The sequence below is a fragment of the Aythya fuligula genome, chromosome 25 (genome assembly GCF_009819795.1).
Source record: "Aythya fuligula isolate bAytFul2 chromosome 25, bAytFul2.pri, whole genome shotgun sequence".
In the NCBI taxonomy this organism is placed as follows: Eukaryota; Metazoa; Chordata; class Aves; order Anseriformes; family Anatidae; genus Aythya; species Aythya fuligula.
In genome coordinates this window covers 5,601,793-5,616,590 of record NC_045583.1, presented here as the reverse complement: position 1 = coordinate 5,616,590, position 14,798 = coordinate 5,601,793, and the positions used below count along the sequence as shown (strand labels likewise).

The 14,798-nt window shown below is 46.7% G+C and overlaps 1 protein-coding gene across 1 annotated transcript; it reads right to left on the bottom strand.

The window, feature by feature from the left end:
• Nucleotides 1-1,108: 1,108 nt before the first annotated feature.
• LEMD2 (LEM domain nuclear envelope protein 2) lies at nt 1,109-13,957 on the bottom strand. The gene is made up of 9 exons (XM_032203028.1): nt 12,541-13,957; nt 11,215-11,255; nt 10,436-10,511; nt 9,087-9,163; nt 8,357-8,436; nt 5,836-5,981; nt 4,700-4,801; nt 4,506-4,608; nt 1,109-3,369 (listed from the first exon to the last, which is right to left on the bottom strand). Exons 1-9 carry the CDS (start codon nt 13,955-13,957, stop codon nt 3,219-3,221), a joined length of 2,193 nt encoding a protein of 730 aa, XP_032058919.1. The 3' UTR covers nt 1,109-3,218.
• Nucleotides 13,958-14,798: the final 841 nt, after the last annotated feature.

Here is a 14,798-nt window from a genome sequence, read left to right as displayed (position 1 = left end):
AACACCAGTGAGTCAACCCCGTCCACTGAAGTTACACAACGATGACTCACGGACTACTGTCGCTGTCTCACGAGTAGACTCTGGAGAAGTTAAAGCTCGTGGTGTACATGCTCTGAGTCACTGACACTCAGGTGAGACAGGAATTGAAAATGCTCAGGCAAACAGATCCCAAGGACAACTTCCCAAGGACTTGCCAGCATTCATGCAAGATTTGCCTGTGTGTCTTCTACTCACTTTGCAACCTTGGAAACCTCGGGTATCTGGTAAATAGTCTAAAATGACTTTTTGCCTTCATTCTTGATATAAATATCTTCCCTTTTATAGTGCCTTGCAATAGACTTGCTTAGAGATCATTAACCCATGGGACACCAGGAGGAAGTGTGGTGCCTGGTGACAGACAACAGCCCAGGAGCAAGGGCAGGGACGTTGTCCCACTCCAGCGCTGTACCCCACACCCTCACCACCTCCCAAATCTTCCTGCACCGTCACCTGGCATTTCACACCATGTCCCCCAAAAAAGGCAAGCTAACCACAGCCTAAGGAGGTCCCAGCACACAGGATCAGCAGCAGCTTGGAGCAGAATCAAGACTTGGTGCAGAAGCTGTTGTCACACCCACTGCACGAGGGATCTGCCTTTGAGAGAACAATGGCAAAACGTAAGAAACTCGAGGCACCCTCAGCCACCGCAGACTGACTGTTCCGTCCCATTCCCCGCTTTGAGTAAATGCTTTACAGCGGACCGCAGGAATAGCGATTAAGCTGAACTAATATTTACGGTTCCACAACACCCAAAGCTGTCACTCTCTTCAAAACGCAACTAAAGAAGACAACTGCCTTTCATCCTCACCTCTACTTAATGCCAACTATTCCCAAAACACGGATTTAATTTGCAACCAAACATCTGATACTCCTGGGCTATTGCGCTGAGATCACCAAGCGTCACAAGGATCCACATTGTCTCATTAGGCTGTCACGCAATCCCCATACCATCTTCAGTGTTATACTTAGAAACTGTCAGCTCTCCAGAGCAGGAACTACTTGATCTACATGAGCAGAAGCATTTGGAACAACCTGTGACTCCTCAAAAAAAAATAATAAAGGTAACAAATCATTTGTAATAAATTTATTTTATATATTGGCTTACAAAGCTAAATTGAACGTGTAATAAACAGCACCAAGCCAGTTAAATTTATTCTACAAAAACAATTGTAATACAAAAACATGACTGCAATGCTTAACCTTTCACTCCGGGTTTGGACGGTTAAAAAAAGTTAACCCAAAACCTGCAAACATTAAAAAAGGCTTAAGAATGTAGGCACTGGTGTTTGCAAAGATGACAGCAGTGAAGATCTCGTTACAACATTTCAGAAGAATCAAGGCTGCCTTCGCTTTATTCCCTGTTTAGTGGTTAATGCCTTGAAGACAGCTGTCGATTCTCCTCTTTTGGTCAAACACCCTACCTTTGCAACCAAAACCGAAATACAGGGATAAGAATCAACTCTGTTCAGGACACCTCCCACGTAATGCACAAGACCTCCTGTGTTTTGTTCCTCTCTCCACCCATTTTGGCTGATGTCTAGCAGGAGGCATGCAAGGAGTCTCTGCCTTCCTTCCGCTGCAGCCTGCAGGATGCACAGTGCAACACCCCACCAAAACCAGCAGCGGGGGGAAGAGGTGCAGACTTCATACAGGGAGGTGAGCAGGGATTGGCACAAGGAACCAGCCTTCCACGTGGCATCCCCAACCTGTAAACCAGGCAGGAGAGCTCTGACAGCCATCCTAAGCTTACCTGCCAGCCCAGAGCATGGAGAGGAAGCTCTCCACCCATCCAGCATCAGAGATGAACGCAAACATTCACATGGTACCCAGAATGGTAAGATTAAAAACATCTGCTGGTTACATGGGTTCAAATATCTGCTGGCTTCTCTCTGCAGGTTTTACCAGCTTATGCCAGAAATGAATTTGGTCCCTGCTGTCTCAGTGGTGACCTGGACAGCAGTTTTATAGCACTGGGAAAAGTAGATTAACAGTATCTCTGCCCAGTCTAAGCTGCCATGCACTGGAGCTGTTTTCTTTGGAAGAAAAAAAAAATAAACACACACACACAAAAAAAAAAACAAAACACAAAAACAAAAAACAGTCCTTTGCTGGATATAAAACCAAACTTAAGTAATTAAATTATGGCAGATACAAAAGACAATGCCTGCAGCATGCACAGAGGATTGATCGCTGCTCCTTGTACCGGTCGCGAGGCTGCAGGAACATTGACTTGGCAACCCCTGCACTGACACTCCAAGCATTGTAATAGCTCTGCTCTGACACACAGCACACACATTGCAGCTGCCCAGGATAAACATGTACATTCAGCCCTAATAAACTTTCCAAAGCTGCTCTTCAATAGCCCACAAAGCAGTCCCTTTGGCTGTAGCCACAAGAAAGCGCTTTCTGATACTTCCTATATTCTTTGCTTTCCACCCAAATTCCCCCCACCCCCCAGAAAACATAAAGCACAGAGATTGCAGACTTAAAAAGTGAAGCAGGATCACAAACGCTCCTCCATCCCTCCCTCCCCAGCCCAGCCCAAACCATCAAGGCACATCAAACTGCCCTCCCTCTACGACGACCTCCACCTGATTTTTTTTATTACTCATTTTCCCCATTTTTGAAGGGTGAAGTGGACACAAACATTCTCCCTTTAAGGAAGCAGCAAGTGCTTTCATCACTACCTTTGTACTGATAAAATCAAATTCTAACAAAATGTATCTTTACTGCCACCCTAATGTTTCCATGGGAAATGTTAATCTCCTTTAAACACATTCCTTGATGGATGTTGCCACCAATTGGCTTTTGCAAAATTGAGGTCAAATTTTAAAAACCTAACCATTGTCAGAGAGATCCTAAGTCTCTTGATATCAAGTATAAAAATTTGTTCTTGTTAAAAAATTGTTTTAGGCATGCTTGCCTACAGAAGCCAGATATCTGCTGGAAGGCTTTGGTGTGATTCTAGCTTCCCACCAGCTCAAGCCCATATTCTTTCCGAGCCAACATTATTGCCCTGAATTTTTGTGTGTGAAGATTTTCAGAAAGAAGAGCAAACAGATACGTGCAATCCCCAACCCAAGGAGAGTAGGACCGTGACCTGCTCTTTCCCACCACCAGAGAAGGGACTGCCCCCTTGCAGAGGAACATATCAACAGTTGCTCAACTTCTGCTCCTCTTTAGTGTTCTGAATCTGAGACGTACGAAGGCTGAGTCCATCTCCATACTAGCATATCCTCTCCTGCTACCCTGTGTGACTCTGTCTGAATCCGTGACTCATTTGAAGCCAGAAACTCCACAGCTCTGTTCCAGACCCGCTTCATTTTTTTTCTGCAAGAAACAGCGACAAAAAGAAAATAAATTAGAATTGTATCCTTATTGTGCTTTCCTGCTCACAGCCATTGTGGCTGCTGATCAAGCTAGGGCTGGCTTCCTCCTGTTCCCTTTGCAGACAGCAAAGGAGATTAAACCAGAATTCTAGTTTAGAGGTGATTTCAGCTCAGGACATGAACACACGAGTCCTGCCAGTGGGGAAGATGAGACCCTCTGGCAGCACAAGCAATTGATGACTGCCCTGGATTTCCAGCCCGCTTCACGTTGCAGAGGCACTCGATCTGCAAGCTGCCGCCACCCCCTTGATCTCTCCCCTGCAGAGATCTCTCAGACCAAGGAGAGCAAATTGGAGTTCACTCCAGTTTCGAATCAGTTTTCTAGTAATTCTGGGCACCACATACACAGAGATCAATTAAAACCAGCTGAAATAACTCCTTTTCCTACTGGTTGTATTGTGACTAATACAGAGGGAGAGCATTTAAGACTGCAGCGCACACAGCATTCTGTGCTGTCAGGCAAACAAAGCAGCGCCATTTAACCAGAAGGAAAAAAAAAATCCTGCAAAGATGAAATAAGTGGCATGTAAACCACCAAGAGCCAGGCTGCAGGCCTCTGGCCTCACCACCACCTTGACCACGCTTCCTTTTCAAAAAGGCATCAAAATCACCTATCAAAACCACCATCAAAACCAACCACTTCAGAAGAGCCTCCCAATACCCTATTCAATTCATGTAAAGTTTTGCTCTAAGAAGTGCAGCACCTTCTGCAGAACAAGATACAACGGCTCAGAAAAAGGAGAGCACCCTAACACAGATCGGATGAAGGAGAGAAAATAAGATGCACCATGCCCAGAAAAAGCAAAATCCACTTACTGTGTAACAGAATAACGACAATAAAACCGTGTGACTGCACAAAATATCAGCCTCTGGACTGTCATATTAATCTGCAGCAGGTTGAGACAAAGCCTGAGTTATGTCAAAATCCTTTATGAAGTGAAAGGCCAGACAGACTTCTTGCAGTCCAGCTTCCCAGCAATTGTCTGCTCATGGTCTCTTAGCCAGGAACTGTAGTTTTGAGCTGAGGTGAATAACATCGTGCTGACAACGCTCCTTAAAGAACAAAGTTCAGCTCACCTGCTCTGAGGAGGGATGAGGCTGTCCCGAACGTGGAGGATGCCGACATAGGGGTAACGCTCCAAGTTACGTTCCCATTCCTTGTAATGGTCCTGGACAACGGCTAGAAGGCAGGAGGACAAAACAATGAGAGACCTCAATGCTGCAGAGAGGAGAACAGTGCTACCTGGGTTTAGAAAGCTACTGGATTCTACCTATGATCTTCTTCACCATCTCATACATGGCTTGCTCCTCTTCCTCCATCTTCCGCCAGCGGTACCTAAGGAAGATCAGGATTCCCCAAAGAGTTACCAGACCTAGAAGAATAGAAAAGAAATAGAATTCAATACTGACATCTGTGTACGTGCCCAATGCTAGCAGTTTTATTTTTGACACCTCCCTGGAAGCAGCATTCTTCCTGCCAGCTACTCAGGCCTGCTTGGAACTGAATCCAAGCATTTCATTTTGTTCACCACGGCAGCTGCACCCCACAAAACTGTTGGTACTGACAACACCTGCAGCAGCAGAACATGCGTGCATGTGGGAGGTGGTCAGAAGGCCTCATCACAGACTTTTTCTCCCCTACTAGAAACCTCAGCATGACCACAGGGCTGTAATTGTCTAAATCCCAGAGCTCTCTCCTTGCTAGAGGCCTCCCCCACAATAATCACTTAGGAAGACTGTCAAGCTCCACTGCTCTGAAGATAGCTTCTTGATAAGGAGATAAAGCCTGGGGCTCCAGTGCCAGCCTGAAATTCAGATCTATAGTGAAGGTTTAGCATTGACAAATGTCCCTTTTACAACACGAGCTAACTTTAGCATCTCAGTCTCTACAATAAACATAACTATCCCCTTTCACCCCCACCTTGTCTGGCTAGGTTATCAACTATTCAACACTCATCTCTCGTTATCACCTTGCTCAGTAAGACTTCTGTCTCAGCTGGGGCATGACAGACTATTCCAATAAAACCTGTAACACTGGAATGCTACAAGTCATTACTAAAGAGTCCAGAAGACTTTGTAGCCTTGTGCACAAAGAAAAAGAAAAAATGAACCTTTCAGGTAGGTTAACGTACTTATTTTGCAGACCACAGTAATGGGTACTTGAGGAATACTCAGAGAGCTAATCAGCTTGCTGATTTAAAGTAAGTGTTAAGCACTCACAGCACAAGAGCAGGTCCACAGGTCTCTCTCTATTGCCAGAACAAAGGTTAATTAGAAATTAACTCATCAGCAGATTTATTTCACCTCTGTTAGTAATTTCATACAGCTGTAAAAATGTGTGAGCACATGCGTGTTCATCTCTACAGCCAGCAAGGGGAAAAGCTGATTAGAAACACTGACAACTTACTCCAGAAAAACAGGAAAAGGTTCATGATGGCAGTGACCACTGCCCGACGGAAACGGCAGCCAAGACCCATCTGAGGATGGGCGGATTCGAGACAGACCACTTGCTCCACCTTGGTAACTGGTTCAGAAAGGTCTGTGCCTCTCAACCTGATGGGAAGAGGCAGAAAATCTTCAGTGAAGAGAGAACACACTCCAACTGCAGTCTTTAATCAAGAGAGGGAGAACAAACAGACTGCAGATGCAGTAACTCGTTCTATACACCACAAAGAAAATACACCAACATCCTTGCAACTTCTCTTTTCCAGAACATTTTGGGACTGGCTGCTTAGCAAGGAATGGATATGGCTTTAGAAAAGGCAGCAGGGCTGGAACTCCCACTGGTAAACTGAAGTCTCCCTCTGCAGACTCTTTGACAGCACCTCTCAGCGTGTAGAAGATTAAACTTTAAATTGGATTCCCACCTCCCAGCACAGAGAAATGGAAATGTTTACTGAGTCACTCATCAGCAATTGCAGAGAGAGCAGTTGAGGGAGACTGCAAATGTCCACGGAGGTTGCGCTGTTTTCCTCAGTACAGATGAGCATAAACAGTTTAGCTAGAAAAGTGACAACACATCAACTGTATCTGCAGTGAGAAACAGACACACCCTCAGAAAGCATTCACGGCAAAATCGATAACACATCCTCCTGCAAAATCACTCGTCCACACCTGCTGCGCTAGCCGATATGCTTTTAACTCCCTTCTTTATATATAGATCTACACTGATGTGGTTTCCTTATTAGATACTCTAAGCCAACAGGCATCAAGCAAACCAAGTGAGAGCCATCAGATTCAGAGGAATTAGACTAAAGGGGATTTCATTTTTTTAAGCTACTAATTCATTCTAGGTTTGCAACGAATAACCTATTAGACAAAGACATTTTCTCAATTTACTAGCGCACAGCTCACAAACTGCTGACAGCTTGTATTTGGTTACTGGATTCTACAGTAGCTGGAGACGCACAGTTGTTTCCCACCCCTTGTCTTATTTACAATCCAAATTCCATGAAAATATTTAAAATATGCAGGAGAATCACCGAGTGCAGAGCTCATTTTCAGTTCTGCCTCTCAGACTAGCACCTAGAAAAATAACCTCACGTAGCGTTTGCTAAAAATGCCACCCGCAGGTTTTTAAGCATGCTGAACACTCGTTCTGCACGCTACGCAGACTTCATGAAAGTGGATCCATTTGGCGAACAGCCGGCAAAATTGCTAATTATGAAAATAAAAAAAATGGAAATATATCGTACCACAAGGCTCCTGACACGAGCACTGCTCCCGTATGAAAATATAAATTTGAAAACTCTGGATCCCAGCCCACCCACAAATCCGAGCCTGCCACCAGGAAAGCAATATCCTGTCCTGGGAATTTGCCACACACCAGGAATCAAAGTAGTAGACACTGTCTGATCATTAAATCACAGCAGCAGCCACCGAAATTTTTTTAGGGAAAAAAATAAAGCAGTGGCAATTCATACAAGCTATGCCCATAAGCTCTAGCATTACTACTGTAATGCTACAATTCATTTAATCAGAGATACATTCAGCAATATTAAAACGCAAACAAATGTTCAACTTCAGAGGTAACATACAGTGGAGGCAGCCCACACTTCCCAGAGGCAGATAATAATGTCTGTGGACTCTGGATAACAGTCTTTCATTAGATTATGGCCTGAATGTTGTGTTTTTTCACCTGAAGAAACTAGTATTTCTGCCATTTCTCATGTACTGAAGTGGGTGGTAGCCAAGAAACCCAAAAGAATAAAGCCCCACTGGTGACTGACCAACCCCTACATAGTCCCAGTTTGTTCCTTTTAACATGTACTGTGTGTTCTGCCAGAAAGACAACTGACACTAAAGATACCAACCATTCAACAATCTATTTCCTCTCTTCCTCACAAGAACTTCCTCCAAAGGATCCCAAAGCATGTGGGCTGTTACCTACTGAAGAGAACGTTTCACTGACCTAAATAACCCGATCCCTCTGGTCAAAGGATGCAGTTCTACACAATACTGAAGCTCTGGCTACAGTAAGAGTACTGAAGGAATGCATTATTTGGGCAAAAAGTGGGTACATGGGCATGTTTAACATGAGTACTGTAGTCAAAAGACTGTGAGCAAGACACCAGGACCATTACTTCTAAACCCTGCAGTAAGCACAACGTAGCAGTTGAGAGCCACAAGCAGCCATGACCTCAGATTTCTACTTCATCTGCGAAACAGTGTGTTCGTGAACGCAATGTCCCCCAGCACACAGGCTGGGAAACACGCTCAGAAGGAATGTCTGCAGTTGCCAATCTCTGCAGCAGGACCGTACGTTTTATTTGGAATCTTGCCTACCAAACACTGACAAAGCCAATCTCAGATTATCTTTGGAAATCTAATGAGGAATGGAAGCATTTTGTGCACACCACACAGGATGTCAAATTACGTAGCAGCCAACACCAAGAAACGAGATTTTGAAACAGTGGGTTTCCACTTACCATATTCCTAAATCCTTGTTACTGTTCAGTATCCAGTGCAGGGCAGCCTCAAACTTCTGCGGGGAACTACCAGTTATATTCTGCACAGAAGAATCCATAAGAAGATTGGTTCTCCATTCATTTAAAATACCAAATAACATTATTTTATTACAGTAGGGGGAGAATTTATTCTATACAGTCTGTCCCTAGGTTAATTCTTATCATAATTCTGCAAACCGAAGGAAGGAAAACTACGTCTGAAGCTTGGTCTGGACTAAAATCTTCTGACTCTGGTAGATGATGCATGAAGCACTCTGTAAAATAACACTATCCCAGACTGTTAAGACTAACCACTAAATACAACATAATCTTACTGACAGTTTACCATGAAAGAAATGGAATGCTAGATCAAAGCAGTCTGTCTTCTGACACTTTTGGGTATAGAAAAATCTTTCTTCTGCCCAGCCCTCAATCCAGGGAAATTTCTGGTTTCACAAGACTGATGACTATGGCGAAACAACAAACCATTAAGTTAGATTTACAGGGGCTGAATCAGAGATGTAGGAGAAGATTATTTTCAAACGAACTGCTGAGAACAGGACTGGCCAAAGGGGAGACTAGAGATATGGGAAAGAATCAAAACAGGATGAGGAAGTAAAACAGATGGTGAATTGCTTTAGTGTCTATTATTTATTGCCTTGTAAGAGACTAAGCACTACGTTATAACAATAGCTGTTCACAGCCTACTCACCACCACGTGATCCCTTGCTTCACTAACCCAAATGCATTTGCTTTTTAGATTCTCAGGGTTTCCGCATTCAAAATTACCTGGTAAAAAAGTCAAAGAGAAATCATGTTTTTTTAAAAAAGCCTTCGAACACTTCAGAAGCACACTGAACTGTCTATAAATGCTACCCTTTAAATTCAACTATAGCTCTGGGCAAAATGATTACAAGGTGGGATTTATATGGTAGGCAGATAAGATTATGACTATTAATAAAACCCTCAACCACTGCATATAGGTTGGAAAGGGGCAATCAAACCTCATGTTTCAGTGTGTGAACTACTCTGCGCAGAACGAGGGGAAAAAATGCCATTTCTTCCCTTTGAGGAGCATGTAACTGCCTCTCTGACCTAAAGCCCTGCAGAGGGGCTCTTTCCATCAAGCACCAAAGACTGCACTGCTGAAGTTCCAGATTAACACACAAAATGCTTCTAAGAAGCCTATAGCCCAGCTCTGCCTTCTACACAGGCAAAGGAATACTGGCCAGGAACTTGGGTTTCTACATCGTGCTTCACAAAGCTGACTAAACAAATGTGCTAAGAGACTATGTAAAACTGGTGGGCATTTCACAATACGAAGTCTGGTTTGAAAAGCTTTAGCAATTCTATGAAATTCCAGTTATCTAAAGGATTCAGCCCTGCTGAGGTCTGAAATCTGAAAAATGGAACTTATGCACCATCGCTGATTAACACTATTATCTAAAAACCACCACCAACAAAAAGGTTTTATTTGTCCACTGAACTTCTAGCAGCCTTCTCCATCACAAAATACTAGTAATGGATTGGACTGGCGCATATATGGTAGAGACTGGCTAACTACTGTGTGGGGTTAGCTCCTCAGCCAAGTGAACCTGCCTTACTCAAGACCGAGAAAACACAGAAGCATTCACATAGTCAGCTACCACACTTCAGCAGAGAACTGGCAAATTTCTTAAGTCGCTTCAACTCCATTTGTAGGAACACGCTGTAAGTTTACACTTACTGGCTCTGAGTGTCTTGAAGACAATTTCAAGATACTTGTAGAAAAGAACCATAAAGCTGAATATTTGTACCTCAAGTTCCCAATACATCAAGTGCAAGGAACACTTGCTCCACAAGAGCACAGTGATATAAGCGCATTAGCTAAGCACTGTTCAGATTAAAAATAAACACATCTTTTTCTATTTTTCTATTACCTGACTTTCTCAGAGCTCCTCAAGTGGAACTGACTGTTCTGCAAACCCCTCTCTTCAAACTAAGGTTAAAAATGTCCAGACAGCTGGGAGAGGCAGTTTGTTGAACGTTCACAAGTGCTTTATAATGACAATTGGAACTCACCGGCTTGTATGGACAAGTAGTTATACAACTCATGCAGTATGTTCATTATTATGTCCTTGTGCTTGGCTTGACAGAACTGAAAGTCAGAAACAGGTAACGAACATGAATAAACTGGCAGCAACAGGGCAGCAGTCAGACTAGCTAAAAAACATCAAAATGAAATACCAGCAGTGGGGTTTGGCTCAGTTCTGCATCACTAGTTCAAATTAAGCACGCCTACAGCAAAGAGCTGCAGTTTCTGAGTCAAAAGTGAGCTTGCACATCCTGTACAAGTGCCACTGACTCCCCTAGCTCATTGCCCAGGCTGCACCACAGACACCCCCTCAGACAGACCGCAGATCAACTCTGCATGCCCCAAACACCACAGGAGACCAACCATAATGCTGAATCCAACACATTTTTTTTCTCTCAAAATAATGCATTATGATAAAAAAAAAAAAAGGCTGTACAAACAATTTGAAATGAAGTTCAGGGAATTGGATTAAGTCTTGCATTGTTGAAGCTGAACACAGGTAGGGCTTTGTCTGTAAACCAATATTACTTCTGTTACAACTATTAAAGAAATTGATTCACATAATCAGGAATTTAATTTTTTATCTTTCAGAGTCTCATATACAATCCCAATTTAATCTGGCCCATTAATTCCAACTCATGAAATCAAAAGATAGAACTAATAATTTTATAGTGATACTGATAGTGGTGGAAGCTTCCCAGAATAATTACTCTTCTGTGAGAATCCCCAATCCCCAATACTTGAAAATAAATAAGTATATGCTTACATCATCTGTTCTTTTGTCACAATCCACATGCAAAAGATTAACTACGGGAGAGAAGAAGGGGAATAAAAGTTAGCTGGCTGCAAAACAATAGCTTTGATCAAGAAAGCAATTATGTCTTTTAAAAAAGGCTCTACTTTCAAGTCTGATTCTGCTGTTCTTAATTTACTTTGCACAGTACCTTGCACATTCAAAGCACTGCTTTGGTAGGCAGTGCTGAAAGCAAAACAAATAGAAGTGGTTTTGTATCAGGGTGAAAACAATGAACCCCATTCATCTGCAAAGTAAAAATTGTGGCCCAGGTGTTTTAACAGCTCCAGTTTAAGTAGATGCGAGTAGATGAGAACTTGCACTGATCTTTTGCAATCTAGTAATGCCACCCGCTGTATGCCACGGTCACCTGACATATCACGGTAGTAACAAGGATTTAAACTGAGACTTTGCAAGGCAGAAGCAGCAGGTCTATTTCACTCGGAGCTGTTAGTTCTGCAGCTTATGGCCTCTGGTTTAACAGCTGCCTCCTGCCCTGACAATTGGATACGGACTGGCCACGGGTTGGTCATACACTCCCTTCTAGCACTGTTAACTACCTGTGTACTTAAAAGAGTGCTCAGCTGTGCTGTATGACTTCTTGCTTTAAAGTATCACTGGTTTAGCAATTACCTAACAACGTCCTAAAGGGCCCATCAGAAATTCAGTGACATTGGATAGCTTTATTCTGGCTTTGAGGAACCAGGACACATCCTGGCACACACAAAGCGCACAAACATCTACAAGCAGTACGCCCAGTTTCAGTTCCAAATCAAAACTCCTCGTTCAGTTCAAAGCCATAAAGCGTCAGTATTTCAATTTGCTTTAGCTGGGGAACTCTGCTCTATAAGCAAGGCAATGGGGAAGCCCGTTGTCATATCCCACTGAAGCTCTGCCACGCTCGAGGTGCAGAAGTACCAATTCCAACTCTGTACTTCTCTGCGGTCAGTGCTTTGCAGAGTCTAACATTAAAACACGCCACAGGCAGTTACACGGGCATTATGTGACACAATGGACAGTCATAAAATACTTCCTAGCAGGAACGTTGCTCTCCATAAAACCTGGGGTTTTGAAAAACTGAAGGCCAAACTCATTTGAGCGGGGAAAAATAAGCACACACTTGACTGACTTTCAATGACACTAACAAGGTTTCCCAAGGACAAGGGGAAAGGGAAATAGGGACAGAAATAGAGGTGTCAAGTTATGGCACTGATAATGATAAATCTGACGGTGATAGAAGTAATAAAGGGAAATCATGAAAAGTAAAGTTTAAAAACTGGATTAAAACAGTGCACGTACAGTTCTCCTCTCCCTTGTCAAGCCAGCCTGACCCAATCATCTTCACCATGAGGATGCCCAGAAAAATCATCAGCAGCACAAAGCTGGCAAGGAAAAGGAACTTGGAGAGGTAGTACTCGAGGCCTTTGCCCTTTCCTTCCGTCCGCTGCCTGGGGGTTGTCCGCAGCAGCTTCGTGCGGGGCGTTATTCCCTGTCCTGCTGCCGATGCATCCCAGCGGCTGCCCGAGGCCAGCCCTGCATTGCTTGCAGAGCTCCAGGGCAGCCGCCGGGCCAGGCCCCCTGCCCAGCCGCCAGGCTTCGGCTCCCTGTCCTCCTTCCTCCGAACACTGGACAGCAAATCCTCTTCCCCTCTCCCAAACTGGTGGCTCAAGCCAGAACGTGCCGCTGCAGATCCCCAGTGGGTGCTGGGCGCTACCTCGCTCTCCTGCTTCCACCAGCTGTAGGAGGACAGACCCTTCCTATCTCCTGCTGCCTCTGACAGAGACGGGGAGCTCTGCCCTGTAACTCGTCCTAGCGACGCACCCCAACCGCTCCTAGATGGCAGGTACCCGCTCCCATCGCTGGAAAGGGGTTTGGAGCTCAGCCCCCCACTTCTGCTTGTGGATGTGCCCCAGGAGGATTCGGAGCTCAGCCCCCCGGCCCCATCCAGGGATGTCCTCAGTCCAGCCCTGGCGCTGAGCCCCCCACCCCTCTCCACAGATGTGCTCCACTGGGATGAGGAGCTCGACTCCCGAAACCCATCCAGGGACGGCCTAGACACTTCGCTGAGCCCCCTGCTTCTCTCCACTGAGCTCCCCCCAAACACTGAGGAGCCCGAAACCCGAAACCCATCGGTGTCCAGCGCTGACCCCGCACTCAGCGCTCCCCCTCTCTCTGCAGACGTGCCCCATGGCGACACGGGGCTCAGCCCCCCAAACCCATCCAGGGCTGGCTCTGGCCGAGCCGTGCGCCCCCTGCTCCTGTCCTCGTCCAGGTACCACTCGTAACCGGAGCCGAGCCCCCGGGCCGAGCCCCCCTCAGCCCTGCCGCTGTACCGGGCGCCCCCCCAGACCAGCCTGCCGCCCTTCCCTGAGGCCTCCCTGCGGGACACTGGCGGCTGCCCCCTCTCCTCCTCCTCGTCCTCCTCCATCTCCTCGTCCTCCATCTCCTCCTCATCCTCCTCCTCCTCCTCCTTCTCCCTGCCGCTGGGGCTGAAGCCGAGGCGAGGCCGGGAGGGCGAGGCCTGCTGCGGCCTGCCGGCGCTGCGGGCCGGGCTAGGCGGGGCTCCGCGGCCCCTGCGCTTCGCCGCCGCCACCTCGGCCCGCAGGCAGCCCAGCTTCTTCACGTAGACCTTGCGGGTGGTGTCGGTGATGGGCCCCGGCCGGTAGCCGAGCGCCACCAGCTCCTTGCGGAGCTCCGCGTCCGTCAGCTCCGCCATGGCCGCGGCCGGGCTCCGGGCCTCGCCGGAAGGACTCGGCCGACGAGGAAGCGCCGCCGCCATCTTGGGGAGGGCTCGCGGCCCCCTCCGGGCGGCCATGTTGGGAAGGGCGGGAGGGGGCCTCAGGCGGCGTCCCTCGGCCCCCGTGGGCGGCGCTGTATGAATAGTTACTGAGGTTGGGAGAGACCTCCAAGATCATCTGCTCCAACCATCCCCTGCCACCACTGTCCCCACTGAGCCGTGTCCCCAAGCACCAGCCCCAACCTCTCCTGGAGCCCCCCCAGGGACGGGGACTCCCCCACCTCCCTGGGCAACCCGTCCCAACGCCTGCCCGCTCTGTCTGAGCAGAAATGGCTCCTCATTGCCCACCTCAACCTCCCCTGGCACAGCTCCAGGCCGTTCCCTCTGCTCCTGTCCCTGGTTATCTGTGAGCAGAGGCCGACCCCCAGCTCCCCACAGCTTCCTCTCAGGGAGCTGCAGAGAGCAATGAGCTCTGCCCTGAGCCTCCTCCAGCCCAAACACCCCCAGTTCCCTCAGCCTCTCCTCACAGGACTTGTGTCCCAGGCCCTTCACCAGCCTCATAGCCCTGCTCTGGACATGCTGCAGGGCCTTGATAACCTTCTTGTAGAAGATTGTGCAGATCGAGTGAAGGTGCTTCTCAGGGAGGGAATGCTGCTGCCCACCCCAGGAGAGAGGACAGGGGGAGGAGCGGGGAAAGCAAGATGAGAGCAGCCTTATTGTTCCCAGCCAACCAGTGCCACTGCCCCGTCACCCTGGGAGCCAAACTGCACTGGAGCGAGTAGGGATGGTGAGCTCCTCTCACCTCGCTCCAACCAAGCTA

What these genes read in the sequence shown, in the direction of transcription:
- LEMD2 (XM_032203028.1), bottom strand. Translation starts at nt 13,957, where the DNA reads ATGGCGGAGCTGACGGACGCGGAGCTCCGCAAGGAGCTGGTGGCGCTC. An exon ending in AACAAGGATTTAGGAATATG is followed by an intron (nt 5,982 to 8,356) that starts GTAAGTGGAAAC and finishes TCTTCCCATCAG; the next exon opens with GTTGAGAGGCACAGACCTTT. An exon ending in CTCATCCCTCCTCAGAGCAG is followed by an intron (nt 3,370 to 4,505) that starts GTGAGCTGAACT and finishes TGTTTCTTGCAG; the next exon opens with AAAAAAAATGAAGCGGGTCT.